This window comes from Mus pahari, chromosome 7, assembly GCF_900095145.1.
Source record: "Mus pahari chromosome 7, PAHARI_EIJ_v1.1, whole genome shotgun sequence".
In the NCBI taxonomy this organism is placed as follows: domain Eukaryota; kingdom Metazoa; phylum Chordata; class Mammalia; order Rodentia; family Muridae; genus Mus; species Mus pahari.
The window spans coordinates 67,964,192-67,987,014 of NC_034596.1; the positions used below are offsets into that span (position 1 = coordinate 67,964,192).

Genomic DNA, 22,823 nt, shown 5'->3' on the forward strand with positions numbered 1-22,823 from the left:
CCTGGCTGTCCTGGAACTCACTCTGTAGACCAGGCTGGCCTTGAACTCAGAAATCCGCCTGCCTCTGCCTCCCAAGTGCTGGAATTAAAGGTGTGCGCCACCACCACCTGGCTTACCTAGCCAATTCTTAATAGTCTTAACCTGAGGCAGAGAGGGAAGATGGTGTTTACCTTTTCATATGGAGGAGGATTTGGTGCCTCCAGACTGAGGAGTGGGCTGAGCTTGTCAGGAGCCCATAGGGCAAATGCAAGGCACTGAGCTTTGCATCAGATCCCTGGATCCTACAGTGAGATGGGAAGCAGAAACAAAAGCATCCTCAGAGGTTTTGGGCAGGTAGGCTGCTCTGCTCAGCTCTGAACAACAAGGTAAAAAGGAAAGACCAGTGCCTAAGATCATCCCCTGACCTCCGTACACACACACCATACCACAGACGTTCAAAACAAAACTGCCTTTTCAGTGAAGTGCAGCAGCTGGAGGCAAAGCTTCGTGCTGAGTCATTTCCCTCCAGCAAAGAAGATTACTAAAATATACCAGGAACAAATAATGAGAAACTGGACCAGAAGGAGGTGACTTTAAAAATAGAAAGATGGCTGGGCAGTGGTGATGCATGTCTTTAATCCTAGCACCCAGCAGATCCTGGCAGAGGCAGGCAGATCTCTGTGAGTTTGAGGCCAGCCTAGTCTATGTAGTAAGTTCCAAGACAGCCAGGGCTAGATAGAGCAGCCCCGTATCAAAAAGCAAACCAAACAAGTGAATAAATAAATAAAAGCAGAAAACTGAGACTTATGAAAAGCAATGGGGCCTCTCCAGTCACACCACCCAAAATGTGCCTGTGCTTATCTAAGCTTGTAAGCTAAGCAGGATTCGGCCAGGTTGGTATTGCACAGGAGAAATTCTGGGGGAAACGGACAGAATTTATCAGCCATACACAGCAAATATGAAAAGATACCTCCTGCTGGGGTCCAGGAGTCACCACACAAACCGTGCAGACTCTGGTCTCAGTCAAGCAAGGATAGTTCATTGAACACCCACACCAAGACTGATCAGGGCATCAGGATATCAAGGGCATAGCATAGACTCAGGAGCTAAGACTGAGACCTTGAATGTTTCTCAGGGCCAGTTTATAAAGGCAAAAACCACAACGAGCTCATACACAGCTTCAGGGTAGCGCAAGCTATTTTGGCTAGCTAAACAAAACAGTTGTAACTGACCTTTAAATTGATTGGTCCTAAGTGGAGCCTGTGGTTGTGGAATTGCCAAAAAAAAAAAAAAAAAAGCAAAAGCAAAGCTAAGAATATAACAGGATATATGGTTAGTCTGACCCTCCAGAAAGAATTTTCTATGTCAGCATTGCAACAACAATATGAAATGGCTGGCAGGCATGGAACAAAAACGACTACAGTTATGCTAGGGAATCAGGTTTTAATGTCTACAGAGTTTGCAACTACAATAAAAGTGTTCAGGAGGAACTTGGGCTTACTACCTCTTTGGATTCTTGGCCTTCATAAACAAGACTCACGAGGAAGCTTAAGGTCAATTTTACTAATGTTTAAGAGAAAACAACAGGGCAAGCAAGTTCTAAATCTTGGCAGCCATTGGGAAAGGTATGTGGAAGGAAGCAAGGGGGAGTCTTGCCTTGAGTTAGATCAGCAGCCAGTAGGCACAAGACAAAGGGGGTAGCTTCAGAGGGGAAGAGGACCCCAAATGCTAGAGAAAACATGTTTAGGCTTTGGTTAGTATCCCCCACCCCCACCCCCCCAAAAAAGTGATAGAAAAGAAAAAGAGAAAGTTATACTGTTCTGGTGAGACCTTAAAAGATCAGCACAGTGGTGGATCCCTGAGTGACCACACTGGGGGAGATAGGCTGAAGGAAAGGCACATTATCTCACTAAGGGGAAAGTCATTCCTCCCAGTGTTCCAGCACAGCTTTGAGTGAATAAACCTTCCTGAGAGGTGAGGCTTTGAAAAGGTAATTGACAGGTTCTGGTGAATTAGCTCTCTTTTCCCCCCTTCATTCTTTTTAATTGGGTATTTTATTTATTTGCATTTCAAATGTTATCCTCTTTCCTGGTTTCCCCTCTGAAAACCCCTTATCCCATCCCTACCTCCTGCTTCTATGAGCATGCTCACCCACCCACCCACTCCCACCTAGGAAACAATAGTATGTCAGGTCTCTACACTCAGGCCAGAGGCTGAGTCCATGCTTTTGGACTAGGAGGAAATAGATTTCCCTCAGTGAGCATCAACAGATCCCTGATAGTTATAGTCACCAAGACTATTGTAACAAACAGGCCCCAATAAAATAGAAGAAAGGCAACTTCCAGGGAGGAGACTTGCAGACGAATTACATCTCATGACACATTTGATTATCTGACTGGAAATATCAAGCAAGCAATTGAAATCGTGATACTAAATTTGGATATAGAAATTTCATTCACATTTTTAAAAAAAGAAACAGCTTGAAGAGAGCTGACAGTTAAACTGAAAGCATTTGTAAGGCTGTCTTAAAAAAATGAGAGTACAGAATGCAAGGAATTATGGGTAAGGCTTGTGGGTGGGGGTTATATGAGCACCAAGTTTCCTGAGGAAGGCAGTGAAGTGGTATGGAGTCAGCCATCTGGGCTAAGGATGCCTCTGTCTGTGGATTATATGGCCAGAAGCCACTGGTTTCTGGGTACTAACACCTGTAGAACAGCAGCAGCGATGAAGAAACTTAATTACTTTGGTTCTTTTCTCTTTGACTCAGATCCCTCCCTGGCTAGGTGAGAGGCTTGGAGTTTCTTAACTCTTAGTGAGTCAGAAAGAAGAGAAAGGAAAGAAAAGAGGAAAGGAAAGGAAAGAAAAGAGGAAAGGAAAGAAAAAAGGAAAGGGTAGAGAATGGAAGGGGAGGGAAGAGAGGGAAAGAAAGAAAGAAAGAAAGAAAGAAAGAAAGAAAGAAAGAAAGAAAGAAAGAAAGAAAGAAGAAAGGAAAGAAAAGAAAGAAGAAAGAAAGAAGGAAGGCACACATAGAGACACATGCATACTAGATGAAGCTGAAGAAGGCTGTGCCACCATTTTCGTGTTGTTCTTAGTTTTTATCTTTTGCCAGGATAATTGGTCACATGGTTTTCTAAGAATTTTTACATTCTATGAGTCCATACTAAGTTTAAGGCAATATTTTGTCTCATAGATAAGATTTAAGGAATTATAGCAGAGTTGTTTACATGTCTTTCTATTAAAACTATTACCTGACTATATATTCACTGTTACTAGATCTATAAGTTCATTATAAGTTTAAAGCAATGTTTTTATGTCATAAGTTAGCAGGGTTTTGTCAAGAGATAAATTATCTGCCTTGTATCTCATTATTTTGAAGTCTTATATGGATAAACTAGTTCATCATTTATTTTCTGTCCTTGCACCTACAATAAATTGCCCATTTTCAGTTTATTACTTTAGTTACTAGATAATGGTCTCACACCTAACCTAGAAAGAATGTTTTCCTTGATCGTAAATTTGTTTCAAGCCTGCTTTCTTTTCCTAGTGCAATTAGCCTGTGACACATGAGGGTTTACAGAGCTCTATTTGCAGCTTTTATTCTATATGGGGCTTTATTTTATTCTATATGTATCAATTTAGGAATACTATAAAATCATTAGGAGTTATGACGCCACTTTGCCTATACAGCATTACTACATGAAAGTACATCTTCATATTAACTCTGCAGGAAATCTGCCCGATAGTGTGAGCTAATGCCCAGGAATCATTAGGTTATGTAATAGTGGCAGGACAGGCATCTCAGCAGTAAGAAGCAATCCTGGAATGAAGACTCTAAGGACCCTGCAATCTCATAGCTCACCCATCTCAGCTATACAAAACAGCGGCCATCTCCAGAAAAGTCACTTGCATGCCATAGCCTTCCCTAGATGGCTTATGACAGGAAGCCATCCTTTGCTTTGCCTAGGAAACTTAAAATGAGAAAGGAAAGGAAGGAAGCAGCGAGCGGGAGCAGAGGGAACTCAAGGGCAGCACATGTATCTCATTATTTTGAAGTCTTGTATGGGTAAATTAGTCCATCATTCATTTTCTGTCCTTGCACCTACAATAAATTTCCCATTTTCAGTTTATTACTTTAGTTACCAGATAATGGTCTCACACCTAACCTAGAAAGTCTAGGAGTCTTTCGAGCTGTGAATAGACCAGGAATGGCACAGGCCAAAGCACTGTACACATAAGGACTGAGAGATGGCACAGGACTTGTTTCCAGTGGAACAGACAGTTCTTTATTCTTATATTGTTAACTAAGTGAAGGCCAAGCCTGCGAAGAGCTAAAGAGCTCTCTAGATAGGTGCGACTTCATTTTATTCCATCTTCCTACATAGCTTTTTAAAAAAATTATTTATTATTTTATCTAGGTACACTGTAGCTGTCTTCAGACACACCAGAAAAGGGCGTCAGATCTCATTTTGGATGGTTGTGAGCCACCATGTGGTTGCTGGGATTTGAACTCACAACTTTTGGAAGAGCAGTCAGTGCTCTTAACCACTGAGCCATCTCTCCAACCCCCCCCCTACATAGTTTTAAAAACGTAGAAAATGCAAAAATCATTTTGCATGAAGAGTATATATCTTCATTTCAAATATGAAGTCTTTATGAGTGAGAAATATAAGAAGGGAGGGTAAGTAAGTGTTGATCTAATGACTTACCCGCTTTATCTAATCAAACTGAAAAATTACTGCCCTTGGAATAACTGCCTGGTTATTTTATTTTTCAGGATTAAAATCTTTTCATAGCACCTATATCTTTCTTGTGGTTTTACTTCCTTGCTGGTAGTTGTTATTTTCATTTGATTCAAGTGCATTCATAATTGCTGAAGTATTTTGTGAGACCCGATTGTCAGTAATTACTCGTGTCTATGCCATTTCAGAGGATCTATTTATTGTCTCTTCACTCTGAACTTTTCCTTGGTTTTTAACATGAGGAGAAAGACTTTTCTACTGCTCCCTGGACAGTTTTGGGTCTGCCGCAGAGCAGAGGCTACCCGTCTGAGCAGCCCTCCTGCAACCCTCCCTGACCATGCACTGTCAACTTTCTCCAACCTATGTGGCTCTGTGTCTGCGAGACCTGGGATCTGAGGGGCTGGAAGAGTGGGGCAGACTGCAGTCTGATGCTGTACACAGCCTGACTTCAGCTTCAGCGTACTTTTATACACAAATGTAACAGAGGAAGCAATGATACAAGGAAGGCTGTTTGAGTTCAGAAAAACCTAATCAGAAAAACATGTAACTAAGCATCAGTAAGCACATACCGAGTACTAACAGAGCATCCCTTTCCCAGAACTTCCTCAAGACAGACAATTTAAACACAGTTGCCTGGCACATACTATAGAGTATATCTTAGAAAGCAAGGCAGAAGGCCGTATGCAGATCCAGGATACAATGACCAGATTGGGTTCTACAGCTATGTTCTGACATCCAACAATAATAAACATGTCTTATAAAGCGAATGCAAGTATTTGTCACAGGAGGCAAGAATTCATGTTCAAAAACAACCCCAGGGAACAAAATGCACTTAAGGTAAAAGGCCCTCTGCCATTTTTCCCTGGGGCCTCTCGCACAGTTCCCCAAGGCATTGTTCACCATGCGCCATTCTTCTGACTGAGCTCCAGTATGCACCAGTGAGAAAACACTGGGCCCCAGTTTGCTGCTGCCAGCCTCAAGTGTCTGTAGTCCCTTAAGGCCAAAGCCAGGGTAGGAGCTGTTGCTTTCTAACACACCTCCATCGATTGTGTGTGGCTAGGAGAGACTTCTGGTTATGTCGCCTCCACAGACTCATCCTGGCTGAGAGAGACAGACAGGAATGCATCATTAAAACTCCACAGATCCCTCGTTATGCTACGGAGAAGTGGCAACACCCCCACCCCCACCCCCATTGATCTCCAGTAACAAACACTTTATGAGAGTTGGTTGGTTTAGGATTGTTACTTTCCAGGGTAGCCCTATGCTGGGAAGGAATGAAAGTTCAGTCTCTCCTTCAACAGGAGAAAGCTAAGGAAAGTCTTGTTGTAGGCTGGCAATACTGAGTAGCCCGTTCTGCACTTGGTGGTGGGGCCAAAGTTTGTTTTCTGTTGCTTAGATAGAACAGTCCTATTATCATTTCAAAGGTTAACAGTTATTGTCTAGCTAGGGTTTCCTCTTTGCTCCTCTGCTGACTGGAGACAGTTGGATCATGGTGGGCCTTTTGTTTCTGGTTCCCAGCACGCAGTCTGGCTTAGATGATGCAAAAATAAAATCAAGAGTATCAGCCCTCAGGTCACAAAGTCCCTAAAGCCCTGGGACTGTCTTGTGTTGTTTGACCTATCCAACGTGCAAGGGGCTGGGAGTAGCTATTTCTACAGGAAAGAATGAAGAGAAGTGTGTCTATTTAATCTGCATCTGTAACCAGAGGTGTGGTCATCTGCCAGAGAGATCATCACTTTCTATATGTCCTCATAGGAGACATCAGAGACTGAGAATGCAAAAGATTTGTTTGGTGGACGGCTCACCTCTGACATGATTGCCGAACGACAAGGACACTCAAACTTTGTCCAAATGCAAGAGCTAAACTGGACTTCATCATCCATCAGGTACATCCACTTCCTTATGTGCATGTGCCACTGTAACCACATGTGTAGTCGTGTGAATGTGCCACTGTAACCACATGGGTAGTTGTGTGCATGTGCCACTGTAATCACATGTGTAGTCATGTGCATGTGCCCCTGTAACCACATGTGTAGTCGTGTGCATGTGTCACTGTAACCACATGTGTAGTTGTGTGCATGGGTCACTGTAACCACATGTGTAGTTGTGTGCATGGGTCACTGTAACCACATGTGTAGTCGTGTGAATGTGTCACTGTAACCACATGTGTAGTCGTGTGCATGTGCCACTGTAACCACATGTGTAGTTGTGTGCATGGGTCACTGTAACCACATGTGTTGTCGTGTGCATGTGCCCTTGTAACCATATGTGTCGTTGTATGCACGTGTCACTGTAACCACACGTATAGTTATTACCAAGTTTTCTGATTTCCTTTCCTAACATATCCAATAATTGTGCTTGTCTATTTCTGATACTCCTTGAGATGATGCAGTATTTCTTATTATCAGGAACTATGTTAAAAACTACTGAGAGCTTTTGTTTTTCACCTGGTTTTGTTTCTCTTGTTTTACAGCTACATATTAGGTTTACATTTGGTGTGGTGGTGGTGTTCTTTTATGGAACAACAAAAGTGTAGTTACATCTTAACAAAATCATAAACATCAAAGTTAGTAAAAAAAAAAGAAAGAAAGAAAGAAAGAAAAGATAAGAAGGAAAGAAAAAAGAAAGGAAAAGGAAAGAAAAGAAAAGAAAAAACAGAAGACAAGAAAAGAAAAGAGGTGTTCACACCTTTAATTGCACCTCATTCATTGTAATGGGATTCTTAGATGCATGTTAGGATGTAAACGTGGAATTATTATGTCTATGTTCAGGCTCCAGACTTGTCTGGCTCATGGGTGTCCAGAGCCTCTCTGATGATCCCACAGGTCAATACCAGTCCCAAAAGAGTGTTGAAACCAGTGCTGTGAAGGATTTTCCCAGAGCTCAAAAAAGTCTGGTGTCAAAGCCCTCCCTGCTCCCCCGCTCCCCTGATCCCAGCCCCCCCACCCCCCCACTCCCCAGCTCCTGCTCATGCCTTTTGTCCCTAGTCGCTTTGGAAACAGCCTGCTTCATGTGTGCCGTGGAAGTTTAGGACCTGCTAGTTTTATGACTTACTGTATCAAGTCTTCTGTGAGTTCATGAACTTGTATGTTAATTGGTAAATACATTGGAGATGTTTATTGTATAAGTGTCATCTACAGTAATTGTTTAATGGTTATAAATATGGTTTGTTTTTTTTTTAAGCAATCAGATTCTATGTCATTTTCTTCATACCCGTGCAACAAAACAAATGTTTTAGCTGAACATTTGTCTCCTGTATTTGACATTGCATATAATTTGTCTGGTGAGACTCTTTAATGGCTTTGGGAGTCACATGTTGAGGAACGCACTCTGTTCCATTGAAATAATGACTGTATTTGCTTTCTAATTCAGAACTGTGGATCTGATTCCTGTTGACCACTTCAGGAATGTGAGCAACGTGAATCTCCAGAACAACAATCTCACCTCATTCAGCGGCCTCATCTACCTGCCCAACGTGAAGGCACGTGGCTGCAGAGCCATATTTGCCCTCAAAGACATCAGCACAAGTTTTAATCTTCATTTACATTAAAATGTATTTCCTTATTAAGGTGTCGAAATTATTCCCTAAATTATATTTTATTTTGTTTTTCACTAATCGAGAAAATCTTAGTCTTGCCTGCCAAATTTTTTTTTAGTCAGTGTATCTTATGCCCTTTGCTTTCATGCAGATCTTATCCTTCAGGAGGAGACAGGGTGAGAGGCACTGTCTCTCGTGAGCAGATACGAAGTGAAATTGAGAATGAGGTGGTTCTCAAAGCAGTCTCTTTGTCTTGACGCAGCAATGAAAGGCGTCTAAACACAGAAACAAACACCTTGCTAAGTCCTTATTTCATCTCTATGAGGCCTAGACAAATTAGGACTGCAGATTGAGAACACTGGATAGCTGACTAATGACTTGGATATTTTATTTGTAGTGATTCTCCAAGATGTAAGATCATTAAGAACACGTTTGAAGCTAAATTTAAATACTTCTGGATAATTTTATTTTTCACAATAGCATATTATTACTAATTATGTTCTCTATCCCAAGTATCAGTCATACCATTTGAAGAGTTCCTAGGACGTTTGATTAATGAGATGTTCTTTCTATAGGTCTTATGCCTCAACTACAATCACATTGAATCAATCATGCCTAGACTAAAGCCTCAGACCCACTTAAGCAGCAGACAGCTGCTCTACCAGAAAGTGCCCTCAAGTGGTTATGGACAGCAAGGAACCTCAAAACTAAATAGGTACTTTAAAAAAAAAAAAAACTTTTATTTCTCACACTTAAAAACAACCAGAGAAGTAACACATAACAGCGCACATATTTGGCTAATTATTTTATTTAATTAACAGTATGCCAAAAATAAATTTCACAATTAAAAATCTGAACTATGTCTTTGTCATTGTTCCCCATCCAATTCTTATATTAATAGAAAAGATATAATTTGTGAAGAGGAAGACATATCTATTCTGCCTTCCTATAAATTTATGAAAGAAAGAATGGCTAGATGGATAGACAGACAGACAGACAGACAGACAAAGATGTGTGTGTGCATCACTAAGTCAAAGTATTTTCATGTTCATGTTCTCAAGAGCATTTCTGTTATCATCTTTGAGGGGCAGTTTGCATATAGCAAAGTTACTAACTTCAGTGTAATATTTAATGATTTCTGACCATCGTATCCAGTCCTATAACTGTGCTATGCCTCACCTAAAGCCACAGTGTGAAGTGACTGGCCCCTCGAGCCACCCCTACTTTTCTTTGCAATCCCTTTTCCCCACATCCAGGTCTTTGGCAATTGCCCCTGATCTGCTTTCTTCCCTACAATTTTGCCTCTTTCTAGACTTGTGTAAGATTGGAATTACATAGTAAGTACTTTTTCCATTGCTATTAGCATTTATTAATTGTACAAAATAATGGGTTCCACATGTGTATGTGGCATGCTTTGGTTATCTTCAGTCTCCTTTTATCATACCCCGCCGCCCCTCCCGTAGTGCTCTCCCTCCACCTCCAAGCTCCTACTTTCATTCTGGGTCTGGCTTCTTTCACTTAGCTTACTTTCTGAGACCCAGCCCTTGTTGTTGCAAGGGCCAGTAATTAATTTCACTGCACAGTGTGACTGTGTCAATATTTACAATGTGAGAACATACTTTGGATATTCAAAGTTCTTTGAATTCTTTGTAAATTTTAAGGCAGTTCATTTTCTCCTGATGACCTTTTGGTAGAGGTTATATTGAATCTGTTCATCAATTTGAAAGAATTGACATCTTAATATTCAGACACAAACACAAAATAATTTTTCACTTGCTGACACCCCCCCATTAGTTTCATTAAGTTATGTGTAGCTAACTATATATAAATTTTGTGCTTTTGGGGAATTTATTTTAAAGTGTTCTGAAATTATATTCTCTTACACCGATATAAAAAGTAAAAGAATAGTTTTCTTAATTTTATTTTTTATGTTTTTATTACTGGCACTGAAATTTCAGACCACATTTATTATTTTATCTTGTGACTTTGATGAATTAATTTATTAGCAAAATTATTTTTTGAGTAGATCAGTCAGAATTTAATACATTAGGGCATCCATCCTCTGAGAATAAAGATCACTCCACTTATCTCCTTCTAATGCAATACAAGTTTTTTTTTCTTGCTGATTCACTTTTCATTGTGACTCTCTGTACTTTATCCTCTTCCATATAAGCATTTTTAAGAGATAAAAATTATTATTATTGTTATTATAAAAGCACTACTCAGCTATCATATATCAAAAGCTCATATAATTTTTTATCTTATTTTACTTTATACTAAATATACCTCAGTGTGCCTTTTATGATATAATTGCTTTTAAGTCAAGTTTATGACTTCAAACTTACCTGTGTGTTTCAGAGATTCAGTAAGCAATGAGAACTTGCCTCCAATAATGCAAAGTTTAGAGGTTCTGCATTTGGGATACAATGGAATTTGTAACTTAATCCAGCTACAACTTAACAGACTAAGAAACTTAAAGTTCCTCTTTCTACAGGGTGAGTAGACGTGCTGCTTATAAGTCCTGTAAACTGGCTGAGTTGTCATCTTGCTTTGACAAGCAAGTGTAAATATTGTTGATCATTGGCAACAAAATTTTAATAGTCACAAGGTTTTTTCTTTAGTTGTACATAATCAAATAACTTTTAAAAGAGTATTGATTATATATACTCATTGTACCTGGTATTATTATGTAAGGACATTTTCATACACGTGTATTATGTTGTGTGTATTCTCTACCTCCTTTGTCTGCTCCTTCTGTCCCCATAAGTCAGTCCCTTTGCTGTCTTTGTTTCACTTCCCCGTATGAAGTCTGTTTTTCTGAGACTACCTTAATTTGCTTAATGTTATTATCTCCAGTAGCATGTGTTTCTTACAAAGAATATAATCTTGTTCTTCTTTATGACTGAGAAATCCATTGTATGTTTACCCATCACATTTTCTTAGCCATTTCTCTGCTGTTGGACACATTGGGGGTAGTGAAGAAAAAGTAATTGAGGCTCAGTGTGGCTAAATAATGTACCCAAGTTTGCACTGGTGTGTAATGGTAATCAGGTAATCTAAAGCATATGTATTTTTGATCCAAAATAATATATATTAATCATATATTAATATATATTATATACTGTTATATAATATATATTGTTATATTATATGTTAATATAAGAATATATTAATATATACTAATAATGGCCTGGTCCACAGTGGTAGTAATAGAAATGGTAGGTGTAAAAGGAGGAACTATTAGTACAAAGGAACAAGTTGGACAGAGCAAAAGGAAAGGAAAATTAGTCCAAGATTATTTAGTAACTGAATTAACAGATTGACAAGAGTGGTTGCTAAGGCTAGGTAAAGTTGTTTGGGGAAAGGTGGTTCACTGGAGGTTAGGGAAAGATCAGTTTGTGCTACAGTTGAGACATAAATGTCATTTTTAGTTTTAAAAATCATTAAATGAAGGTGGGTAGATAAACTTGAATTCTGGAAGTTGGGGCTCACGTAGCATGTCGTAACTTTAGGAAATGAGATCAGTCAGGTGGAAGGGCTGGACAACCTGATCGTCCTCCAGGAGCTGGTCGTCGACCATAACCGCATCCGGGCCTTTAATGACACCGCCTTTGCCAAGCCAAGTTCCCTGCTGACGCTTCACCTAGAGGAGAACAGGCTGCGGGAGCTGAGCAAGCTGCAGTCTTTGGTCAGACTGGAGAGACTCTTCCTGGGCTATAACAGAATCCAGGTAACGCTATTGAGGGCGCTGTTGTTTTGCTATAACAGAATCCAGGTAACGCTATTGAGGGCGCCGTTGTTTTGAGGTCTACGTATGTGAAATCCTCTGATCTCAACATAGAGCCCCCAAATAAACCAATTTGAATGTTACGTTTATAGCTCTCTATCGGCATGTCACACGTCACAGGCGTGCACTCTATTAGGGTCCCTGATAGAGCTGCTCTCTACAGGTAGGAGAGCTGATACAACTTGATAAGGGTTTGTGTTTGTATCCGCATCTTGGTTAATGTTGCTTCTGCTCTCTGTACTTCTAAGGCGGTTTCAAAGACAGACTAAACTGTACACTGCCCTAGCCCCCGCATGAACAAGTCCTATGTGCATCTCGTCTATCTTTATATTAGCATAGCACAGGGTACATGGTAGACACTAGATGCTTGACAAATATTCGTCTTAGGCCCTGTTTGAGATACAGTTCATAAAGCCTTTTCTGGGATAATATGAGATTTCTTTCCAAGGTTAGAAGGAAATCATGAGTAACGATTTTACGGAGCAAGTAGGAAAAATCTTATTGTAAAAAATAGTGTACACCTGATTAATCCAGATTCAAACACCAATCTAAGGAAAGCCAGACCACATTGACAGTGATCTTACCAAAACTTTATTCAGAAGAAATACAAGTTTGGAAAAAATGGTATTCTATGGGAAATATTTCTGGCAACAGCAGGTGACCTTAACAAATGAGATTCAGAGCTGGGGGCAGCAGGTCTGTGGTAGAGCACGTGCCCAGTATGCCCAAAGATCAAGCTTAAACAGGCTCAGTAAAAACAAAAGAGACCCCCACACATCCATCAATGACCTCAGCTGGTATCACACTTTGCTTATCAGTCCAATAATTAATACTTGAGGGCCTTGGACATTCTATTGGTTTTTTTTTTTTTTTTAGTTATTTTCTTCCCATACCATATAAGCTATTGAGCTCAGAATAAAAGATGCGGTCTCCAAAAATAGATTTTATAGAGTGGTCTCAGAGTAGGGGAGTGTTTCATGAAACATTCTCATTTATGCATAGCTTCTATAGCATCTTATTAGAAGCTTCGTCATTCCATAGATTCCAGGTTAATTGGTTGTAAACAGTTATTGTCCAGAGATCTGTTAAGAGAATGCCATGGGTAAGGACCCTCCTGGAAAATGTCATTACTTTCTGCCAGGACACCCAGTTAGCAGCATACTTAAAGGAGCTAACCCCAGGTAACCAGCTTTCCCCTGGATGCCCTTGCTCACCTGTTGACACCTATTCCTCATAAGGGATGGAGGAGCTAGTAGATCAGCTTAGTATGCCAGCAACTTGAACAGAACCATGCTTAGTGTGGTTTACTACCAAAATTTAATACAGCTATCTAGTAAACTGTGTGACAAATCAGAAGATTATGCACATGTCACTGAAGGAGTGACTGAGGTTTTTTGGTTGTTGAATTCTTTTACTTTGATCATTGAAATGGAATTCTCCATTGAGTTTAGGTGGATTGTCTCAGATCTGAACTTACACTTATGACTGATGTTATTGTATGTTAGTGTGACCAGATACAGTTAACTGGAGGGAAAATCAACTCTGGGGTGTGAGCGTGGGTTGGAAACTCAGTTGAATTCTTCTAAAAAAACCATTTTCTTTCTAAACCTGGTTGTCCATCCAAAGTTTCCTTGAGGGAGAGATTTTTGTTCTCTGGATTTATAACGACTTGGGAAATCTGATATCAGTATTATTTCCACAAGTGAGCACTAAGAATACAATCTCTGGGTTAGCTAAGAATGATAGGACAAGAGAAAGCCCTATCGAAAGCACTAGTCCTTCAGATAAAGGTAGATACAGTCCCTCGCTGACCTGCAGGCCATGGTGCAGAGCTTTCAACTTCCCCAAGGTGCCCAGTAATGTCAACTGAGAAAAATGTGACCTATTGCCTTGTTTCTAAGAATCATCGCAACACAAAAGAAGACTTCACCTTCATGGTCCCACTTGAGCCCTGTGGCTAGGTGATCCTTCCGTCTGACATCCAGATGCTCTGTGTACGTTTAAACATCTGAACATATCACGAAGGCAAAACACATACCCATTAAATAAAAATAAATCTTTTTGAAATTTGCAAAAAACTACAACATTGCAAACTTACACTGATGTTAAGTGGATAGTAATAAATAGTCCTATGCAGTATGAAGGGCAAACATTTAACCAGAGAAATAGTTTTTATCTGTGTATCTTTCACAGATAGTATATCAGAGTATAGCCAATATTGCATTCTTCTGTTATTAGGGTTACTTAGCCCTGGGATGACTTAAAACTCTTCCAAAAAAAAAAAAAAAAAAGTTTGCAGTTACCTTGCAAGTTCTGCTCAATTCCCATGCTGCAGTTCGATCTTTGCGAGTCAGATATTGGGATTCTAGTCCTCACTCACGTTCACATCAGAGGATCCAAGTGTGACCTACCTGAAACCTAAAACCTGCATAAAACAACTTCAGAGTAGTTACTATTAGGAGGCGTAAGCTAACCAACTATAATTCATTACCTTTTACATAGGATATCACAGAACTGGAAAAACTTGATGTTATTCCTTCTCTCAGAGAGCTTACTGTCTATGGCAATCCAGTGAGTACTTATTTACCTTTATAACTTATTTATTTCCTAATAATCATATGCAATTTATCTTATATGATATTAGAAAGTGATTTGATCTTTCTATTTAAACATACATAACTAGCTGACCCAGCATAAATTGAGCTTACTGTTGTCTTCACATAACTGTACTGCAGACCAGCTCTGCCTAATGTAAGTGTGTGTTTCCCATTCTGTGCTGCACCTTTTGGCTTACCTGCTATTGCTGTGCCAATTATATCACAGCGTGTTCAATGTGTAACATTTTACATTGTCTTAATTCTTATTAGAGTGAGTGTTTCTCCTTATCCCCTTCTTCCATCTCTTGCATCCTTTGCTTTCTTCACTGTCTTTGCCATTCATGGCACCTTACGATTTCCTGGGAGCTTTAGGAAGCAAATTAAGTTGAAGAAGAATCTTGTTGATGTTTTAATTAGAATGTACTTATCTTAAGTTAACTTGGGAGACATCTCCACTTTTCTCATTGGAGTCTTGCCCATTTAACATGTAAGCAAAGTGGGAAACATGGCGAAGAAGAGATGGCCCTCTGGTCAGTGTGCTGAGTGCTCAGGGAAGCCCAGCCTAAGAACTGACAGCAGGAGATGTAAGACTGAAAAGGCCACAAGGCAGCCAGGTCCAGGATCCCCGAAAGCAGCCAGGTCCAGGATCCTTGAAAGCATGCCAAGGCTCTTGTTCCTTATCTAAGCTCTCCATGTATTGCTAGCACAGGAAGCTCAAGGTATTCTTTCCAACCTCCACTGTGTCTGTTTTGTTGCCCCTCTGTGCCTAAGATCGTCAAGTTTTGCTTTTGCATTTTACTCCTGATAAATCTTGCTCACGCCTTGTTCACAGTGTGTCTTCAGGGCACCATATATTTCTTGACCAGGGGTGTTGTTTGCCTTCTCTTTCACCAACACCTACTCTTTATCATTTCTTTCTCCTAGTTTATTGAAAATTTTCAAAGAAATTCTTCATATCTCTTAATCTTGATCATTTAAGCTTAATATTACTTTTCAATGCATTTCTGAATCAGCAAGTTCTAGGTTACATTGTACTGCGCTAACAATGTTCTGAAAGGTTTTATAGATGGTGCCTTTACTGGTCTTCATATCTGAAAGCCTGTGCTCTTCAGAAGAATAAGTTTGTAAATAGCTGAGGACTGCACACGTTTGTACTCTTTTTAAATCTATGGTGCGTTTCCAGTTGTGTCCTCATCATCTTCCTCCAGTGTTGGAGCCTTTCGATCATGGGAAGCAAGCTCTCTGCTCTTTGGTATTTAGGAAAAGTATTTTTTAACCTAGAATGTGGTCAGCGATGTGTTTGGCTGCTACATGAGTTAGAGGTCTTTCTCAGTCACTGAACATGGCCCTACCACATTTACTTCAAGCAGTCTGTTTTCTTTATCTCTTCCTTTCTTCCTTTCCTTCTTTCTTTTTTTTGTGTGTTTTTAATTTCAGCTTGCTCTGTAACTCACTTTATAAACCAGGTTGTCCTGTAATTCACAGAAAGCTTCCTGCTTTAACCTCTATAGGCATGAGCCAGCAGGCTCAGCTTACCCATTCCTCTCCAAGAGTTTGTTGCCGTTTGCCGTTACAGACAGTGCTGTATACTTTCTATATTAGGAGTCCTCAAGATGACCACTAACTACTTCGGAGATTTGGGAGAGACACTCAGTCAGCATGCTTTCCTTGTGACTAAGATAGTAAGGACACACAACTAAGACCAATTGCAATGCCATAGTAAGGACACAAACTCACAGGATATGAGGGAGAGAAAGGTAGAGGCTGAAGGAATCTGTATGTATACTTCTTTATGCAGTCTTCCCATGGCAGGGACACAGCACGCTCTTCATTTAGACACAAAAATGGCATGTCTTGTGTGTTTTCTTTTAATTCAAGGGAGCCCCTTAGAGACTTAGCATTTAACAATTGGAAGTTAATCACATAGGCACCTTTTCCGATCAAGAACTGAAACTTTCCAGATGGAAAAGAGGCTGAATATAAATCCTACTGTTTTTTTAGCAATTATCAAGACATAGTTGACTACCCTTATCAAGCAAGGAATGATAAGAACAACCCCAAGTCCAAGTACTAAACAGCAGGAAAGAGCCAGCCTTGCAAGCAGAACCTGCTAAAAGTAAACACCCTGAGACCGCTCTACTTAAGTCTGCCTGCCTTTTTATGGACATATGCAATTTTTTTAGAGCAGGTTAACACTATGAAGAGATGGATCATACAGACAGAAGATGTTGAATTAAGTGAAATGGGACCTTTTGGAAAACCTCACATTAAACCAATTACATAGAAAATGAAGTTGCATATAATTCTGCCGTGAATTGAGGTTGTGCTAGCTAGTGGTCCGTGGTAAGGACTTTAGAGGGGTGACAGTCTGAGTGTGGTGGTGGTGTGCATCTGTGTTACTGCAGCACTGAGGAGGCTGAGGCAAGAGGATTATTTTTCAAACCAGACTGGGAGACATGGAGAGCAGGGAAAGACAAGGGGAGGGAAGGGAAGGAGACGGGAAGGAGACAGGAAAGGAGAAAGACTAATGCTAGCCTTAGTTTCAAAATATTTTCTATTTTTATCTGGTATTACAGAAGACTGAGAAGTCTTTCAGGAAGAAGCTCCTGTCTGTAGCAGTTAGTACTATAAAGAAGCCATTCTTCATCGTCTTTGTGGCCTTTCCCAAGCTGCCTTCTTTTGAAGTCTTTTTCTTTGGGGGAATAAACGATTGTTTTTACCTTTCTTTAGATTTGTAGGAAAATGGTTCATCGACATGTGCTCATATTCCGCCTGCCTAATTTACAGATGTTGGATGGAATTCCTATAAATTCTGATGATAGGGCAAAAGCTGAGTTTCATTTCTCTGAACTACAAGCAAAAAAAAGTTCGGTATGTATACTGTTTACACTTTTCTTTTTTTCTGTAGACTATTGTAAATGAGCATTACATCATGGGCATTTTGACTTAATTTTTTTAAGCACACGTGATTCTGTAAATTATAGTATTTACTTAATGACTACTATCAATAGAAACTTTTCCCTAATAAGACATTGATATAAGGCAAATTATTTAATATTTCATTGTTCAGTACTCCAAATGACATTACAAGGTAAAAAACTGCGACATGCCATGTTTATAGAAACTAACTGTAAGATTGCTTCAATTTAAGCATAGAGGAAGGAGGGAATTATCACCTCAACGCTCTGGACAGCAGAGTTCATCTAACAGAGACATGTGCTGCTATTCTAGATTTTCAGGATTACTGGGCTCTTTACCCATAAGCCCTAAAATGTACCTGACCATGATAGGAGCAAAATTCTAGAGTGAAGAAACAGCAGAAATAGGATTTTAGGGATTATATCATTAGTCACTTTTATTTGTTCTGATCAATCTCTAAATACTGTATTTAACACAGAAAGACGATTTTTTTTTTTTTTTTTTTTTTTTTAACAGAAATGTAGAATTATTAGAGTTGAGCTTTTGCAAGTTTGAAAAAGAGACAGAAGTAGAGAGGGAAGCCAGCTGAAAATTTTAAAGTAATCCAAAAAATTGGTACAACGACCTTGAGCAGGTACGGAGGGGATGTGTAATTGAACCTTTCACATAACTAGAAGCAAAAATCCAGAGACATTAGAGTCAAGGATCCAAGGTTACATTAAGAACAGGATCTTCACTCGGAAACACAGGCAGGCAGAATGCTGAGTGTGAGGCCAGCCTGGTCTACAGAGTGACAGCCAGGGTCACACAGAGAAACTCTGCCTTGAAACAACGAAGGACAAAAGGCTCTAGAAGAAGAAGGTTGTGAGGTCGCTCCAGATGGACGCCCTCCCACCAGGCTTTCACTCCATCCCAGGATTAACACATGCTGATGGATGGCTCCCCTCCATCCTTCAGTTAAAAAAAAAAAAAAAAAAAGTGCTTTTGTGCTTCTGTTCCTATCAATGCTTCTAGCTTACTTTTCCCTTCAGCAAGAGTCACATACTCATAGAGAGATGGTTTTGTGTCACATACTCTAGAAAGATGGCTTTCAAAAAAAAAAAAAAAAAAAAAAAAAAAACCTGCTGTGTGATGTTATACTAAGTCAACAGATGAAATGTAAGTTCAAATTTTAAGTTAGGAGTTCTATGTTAATATAAAAACCAAATTCAATACTTTGGAAAATCTGGAGAAAGAATAACCATATACACACGATGCCAAACTGGATGAGGGATTTTTAAAAAAAGAACTATAAAATGCAGGGGGGAAGACACAGATTTAGAGAGAACTAACTTTTAAACCTAGACAACTCATTGTCTCTAAATTTTCTTCATATCTTTAAAAGTTTACGCTGTTTTAAAGAAACCAGCAGAGGCCGGGCATGGTAAGGCAGAGGCAGGCGGATTTCTGAGTTCGAGGCCAGCCTGGTCTACAGAATGAGTTCCAGGACAGCCAGGGCTATACAGAGAAACCCTGTCTCGAAACAAGCAAACAAACAAACAAAAAAGAAACCAGCAGAAGAAGTGATGTGCAAAATCTTAAAGAATAATCAGATAAAATATCAACCAAAGACCCTTGCTTAGAAAAAACGGCCTTGACCAGGCATGGTGGCACACACCTGTAACCACCACACCTGGGGGACAGGAAGATCAGAAGTTTAAAGTCATCCTTGCCAGGAGCTACCTGAGAGCTTGCCTCAAAAAGGCAGGAGATTTCTTCTTCATCAAACATATGCAATCTGAAAAATGTTGTGGAAAGATAAATATGTATTATATGTGTACTTTTTATCCTGTTTAGTGGTGCTAAGGGGCTAACATAGGTCACACCAGGCAAGGGCCCTACCGCTGAGATACAATTTTATCTCTGCTTAAATTTTTTAATGACTCCTTGACTTTCTAATTTCTTTAGGCTCATAGTTGTTCAATGTTAATAAAAATTAGTTTAAACAAAAAAGATTGATCTATAGGTTTAAAAAAAAAAAAAGTTGTAACTTTGATGTAGCTAAGAGTACTGCCTAACACGGTATACTCGAGTTCTTGCCATAGACTCCACTCTTTCAAAAAAAGAACAAGTCATGAAATTTAGTTTCGTGGTTAAACCTTCTTTCCCTTTCTTTTTTTTTTTTNTCTCTCTCTCTCTCTCTCTCTCTCTCTCTCTCTCTCTCTCTCTCTCAGATGTATTTATTTTATTTATATGAGTACACTGTAGCTGTCTTCAGACACACTAGAAGAGTGCATCAGACCCCATTACAGATGGTTGTGAGCCACCATGTGGTTGCTGGGATTTGAACTCAGGACCTCTGGAAGAGCAGTCCGTGCTCTTATCCACTGAACCATCTCTCCAGCCCCTTCTTTCCCTTTCTTGATCTTCAGTCAACTTCTTGGAAAAACAAAAAACAAAAAAAAAAACCCAAAAACAAAAACAAAAACCTCACATGCACCATGAAGTAGTTTTCTGTTGCTCTTGCTTCATATTATCCCCAAATCATTGGCTTAACAGAGCATGTGGTCGTTGTCTTACGGTCCTGGAAGGTAGGAGTCTTACACTGGGTCTTCCGTGGAAACATGGGCTGAACTGCATTCCTTCCCAGAAGCTCTGGAAAGGCGCTAAGCCTCTGTGCTTTCTAGCTTCCAAGGCTGTCTTGGCTCCTGGCTCTCAGCCAGCTCCTCCCACTTCTGTCATCATAGTTCCTCCTCCCCCTCTGACCCTTCTGTCTCCCTCTTTTTAGATAATCCAGAATAATGTCCCCACTTCAAAGTCCTTACTTCCATCACACCTGCAAACTCCTTTGCCATGTAAGGTAAGGTTCTCATAAGTGTAGAAACGAGGCTAGTAGACATCTTTGGGGGAAGATGCTCCGACCACACTGCATACAAGATTCTATAGAGGCACTTATAGGAAGTATAGCTTAGTTAAAATGTATAAGTTCTATTATTTTTCTTGTGTATTTTCTCGAGAATTTCTATTTTTCATTATTCTGCTGTAACAGTATAATTATTATTCAATATAACTATTCTTGCCTTTTAAATAGCCCTATATAAAAGAGTTGAGCTATCTACTTTTATTACATAAGCAAGCACCTTATTTAAAAATATTTTGACCCATCTATACCCTGTAAAGTGAGTAAAATGTTTGAAATCTTTGTTTTACAAAAGTGTATTTTAAGGGTCAATATAACTTACTTTCATGGCTGGAACAAAACTGAGCCATTATTTCTTTTAGCTGTTCGGAAGAAACAAGATTAGGAAAGATTTCAGGTTTCTCAACTGAGATTTCTTTATTTTGGTCACTGAGGTTGTTTCTTTTCAAAAGCAGAAGGGCAAACTCAGCTCAACATCTTCACCCGAATGTGTTCAGGGTTTGGCTTTAAGGGAAAAGTCGACCACATACCATATTAGTGACAGAAATAAACTCCCATAAATGAACTGTTGGGCAGCCTGGGACTATACAGCATTAGTTAAAGAACCCTGGGACCCACTGACAGCTACATTCTTGGTGATGCTTGCTGAAGGCAAGTTGGTTACTTTAAACAAAGAGCAAAGTGGAACCATGTGTTCAGAATGCTCATGGTCCTAAGGAAAACAGAGCATTCATGCAGAAGGTAGGTCAGCTTCCAGCACCCACGTGGTGGCTTACATAGACTATAATTCATTCTGCAGGGTTCCACACTCTTTTCTGATCTCCGACCTCTGGTGGTACTGGGCATGCATGTGATACACACACATACACACAGACAGGCAAGACATTTACACATACAAAGTAAAAAAAAAAAGTATTTGAAGAAAGGAAAAAAACATCTTCTCATGTTCATGGTTCTGCCCTTCCCTACTAAGAGCTTTTGGAAATAAAATGGACCACTAAGCTCTGGCTTCTAGTGACCAGCACAATGTACTCTGAAAAAGCAAACCACAAGACTGAGGGAAGTCAACCCTAGGCCTGCAGGACTCTGTTCTGTCCACATTACAGAAGTACCAATCCCCGAGCTTAGGCAAGCATGTAAAAATGATTCTTAAGGTTTATTGTGCCGTGGGGCTTGTGGTAAGGACTAAACCTATTTATTTCAGCTTCAGAGGTAAGATGCTCTTAACTGTTCTATTTTATTGTGTAGTTCGTTCCTGTTACCAGCTCTCCTGCGGATGGTGGGTCATTCTGCCACGTTAAAGCCTCTCCCATTAAAATAACAAATGTTCTTCTGCCTGCTGGATTTAGCCGTTTCTTGGGACCTGACTTCACCTTAACTCCTGAAGTTGAAGGTATTTTTACAAAGAGTTTCAGAGAGAATGAAAAAACGAACAAGCAGCAGCAATAAAAAACAAAGGAAAAACCCTCATTTAAAACAGCCATCTCATTTGACGTCTAACCTTACTTTAAAGTGCATGGTTTAGTTTGCGTCTTAGCATTGTACATTTTGTCAGGTTGTCTGTGGCCGAGCTGATTTCAAAACTGTATATATATAATTTATTGAATCACTTGTGGGTTGTGACTGAACTGCTCTCAGTGTAAACACGAATTTCCTGACTTCTTTCAAAGATTTCTTTTACGCTTTCTACATGTCATCACAAACAACTCCCAAGACGAGTTCAGTGGTGAATCCTGCTAAAAGTAAAAATCAGAAAACTTAAAACATAACAGAATCTCGTAGTCACATGGAGTATCTTCCAAAGAGACGATGAGGTTCCCTCAGGATTATTAGTAAACTCAAGAAGCCAGCCTGAGGGAGGAGTTTGAAAGCCAGGACTTTAAGGGATGGGAAATACTCTAAGAACAGGACCTAGAAAGTAGCCCGTTTAGTCTATCCATTTTAATTAGCTTTGAGAAGACTCCCTACCTCCAGATCCTTGCTGGTTCTGTTTTGGAACAGATGGGGATGGTGTTCCGGCCTGAGAGAGAACCCTGCCCATTACTTTTAACGTCCTCTTTGTTCTAAATCACCACAATAGTTATAAAATGGTCTCAGAACCTATGAAGAGTTATCATTTGTGTAGATACACATAGGAAAGCCTCCTCAAGGAAACCAGGCATGAGTGGGATGGCTCAACCACTGAAGGTACTCGCTGCCAAGCCCGAGGACCTGAGTTCATCACCAGGGCCCACATGATGGAGAGAGAAATTATGCCTGATTGTTGTTCTCTGGCCACCACACACTCACTGTGGACTGCACCACCTATACCCCTACCCCACCCCCACCCCAACCACCGTAACCGTCCTACACACACGCGTGCGCG

General features: G+C 39.9%; 1 protein-coding gene across 1 annotated transcript in view; it reads left to right on the plus strand.

Moving 5' to 3' along the window:
- Lrrc9 (leucine rich repeat containing 9) overlaps positions 1 to 21,907 on the plus strand; it is a 69,383-nt gene extending 47,476 nt beyond the window's left edge. The window contains exons 23-31 of the mRNA XM_021201415.1: positions 6,474 to 6,604; positions 8,091 to 8,199; positions 8,832 to 8,971; positions 10,615 to 10,751; positions 11,769 to 11,986; positions 14,546 to 14,614; positions 17,371 to 17,511; positions 20,327 to 20,398; positions 21,707 to 21,907. Coding sequence (XP_021057074.1) covers positions 6,474 to 6,604; positions 8,091 to 8,199; positions 8,832 to 8,971; positions 10,615 to 10,751; positions 11,769 to 11,986; positions 14,546 to 14,614; positions 17,371 to 17,511; positions 20,327 to 20,398; positions 21,707 to 21,907 — 1,218 coding nt within the window. The remainder of the gene's footprint in view (positions 1 to 6,473; positions 6,605 to 8,090; positions 8,200 to 8,831; positions 8,972 to 10,614; positions 10,752 to 11,768; positions 11,987 to 14,545; positions 14,615 to 17,370; positions 17,512 to 20,326; positions 20,399 to 21,706) is intronic.
- The last annotated feature ends 916 nt before the right edge of the window (positions 21,908 to 22,823 follow it).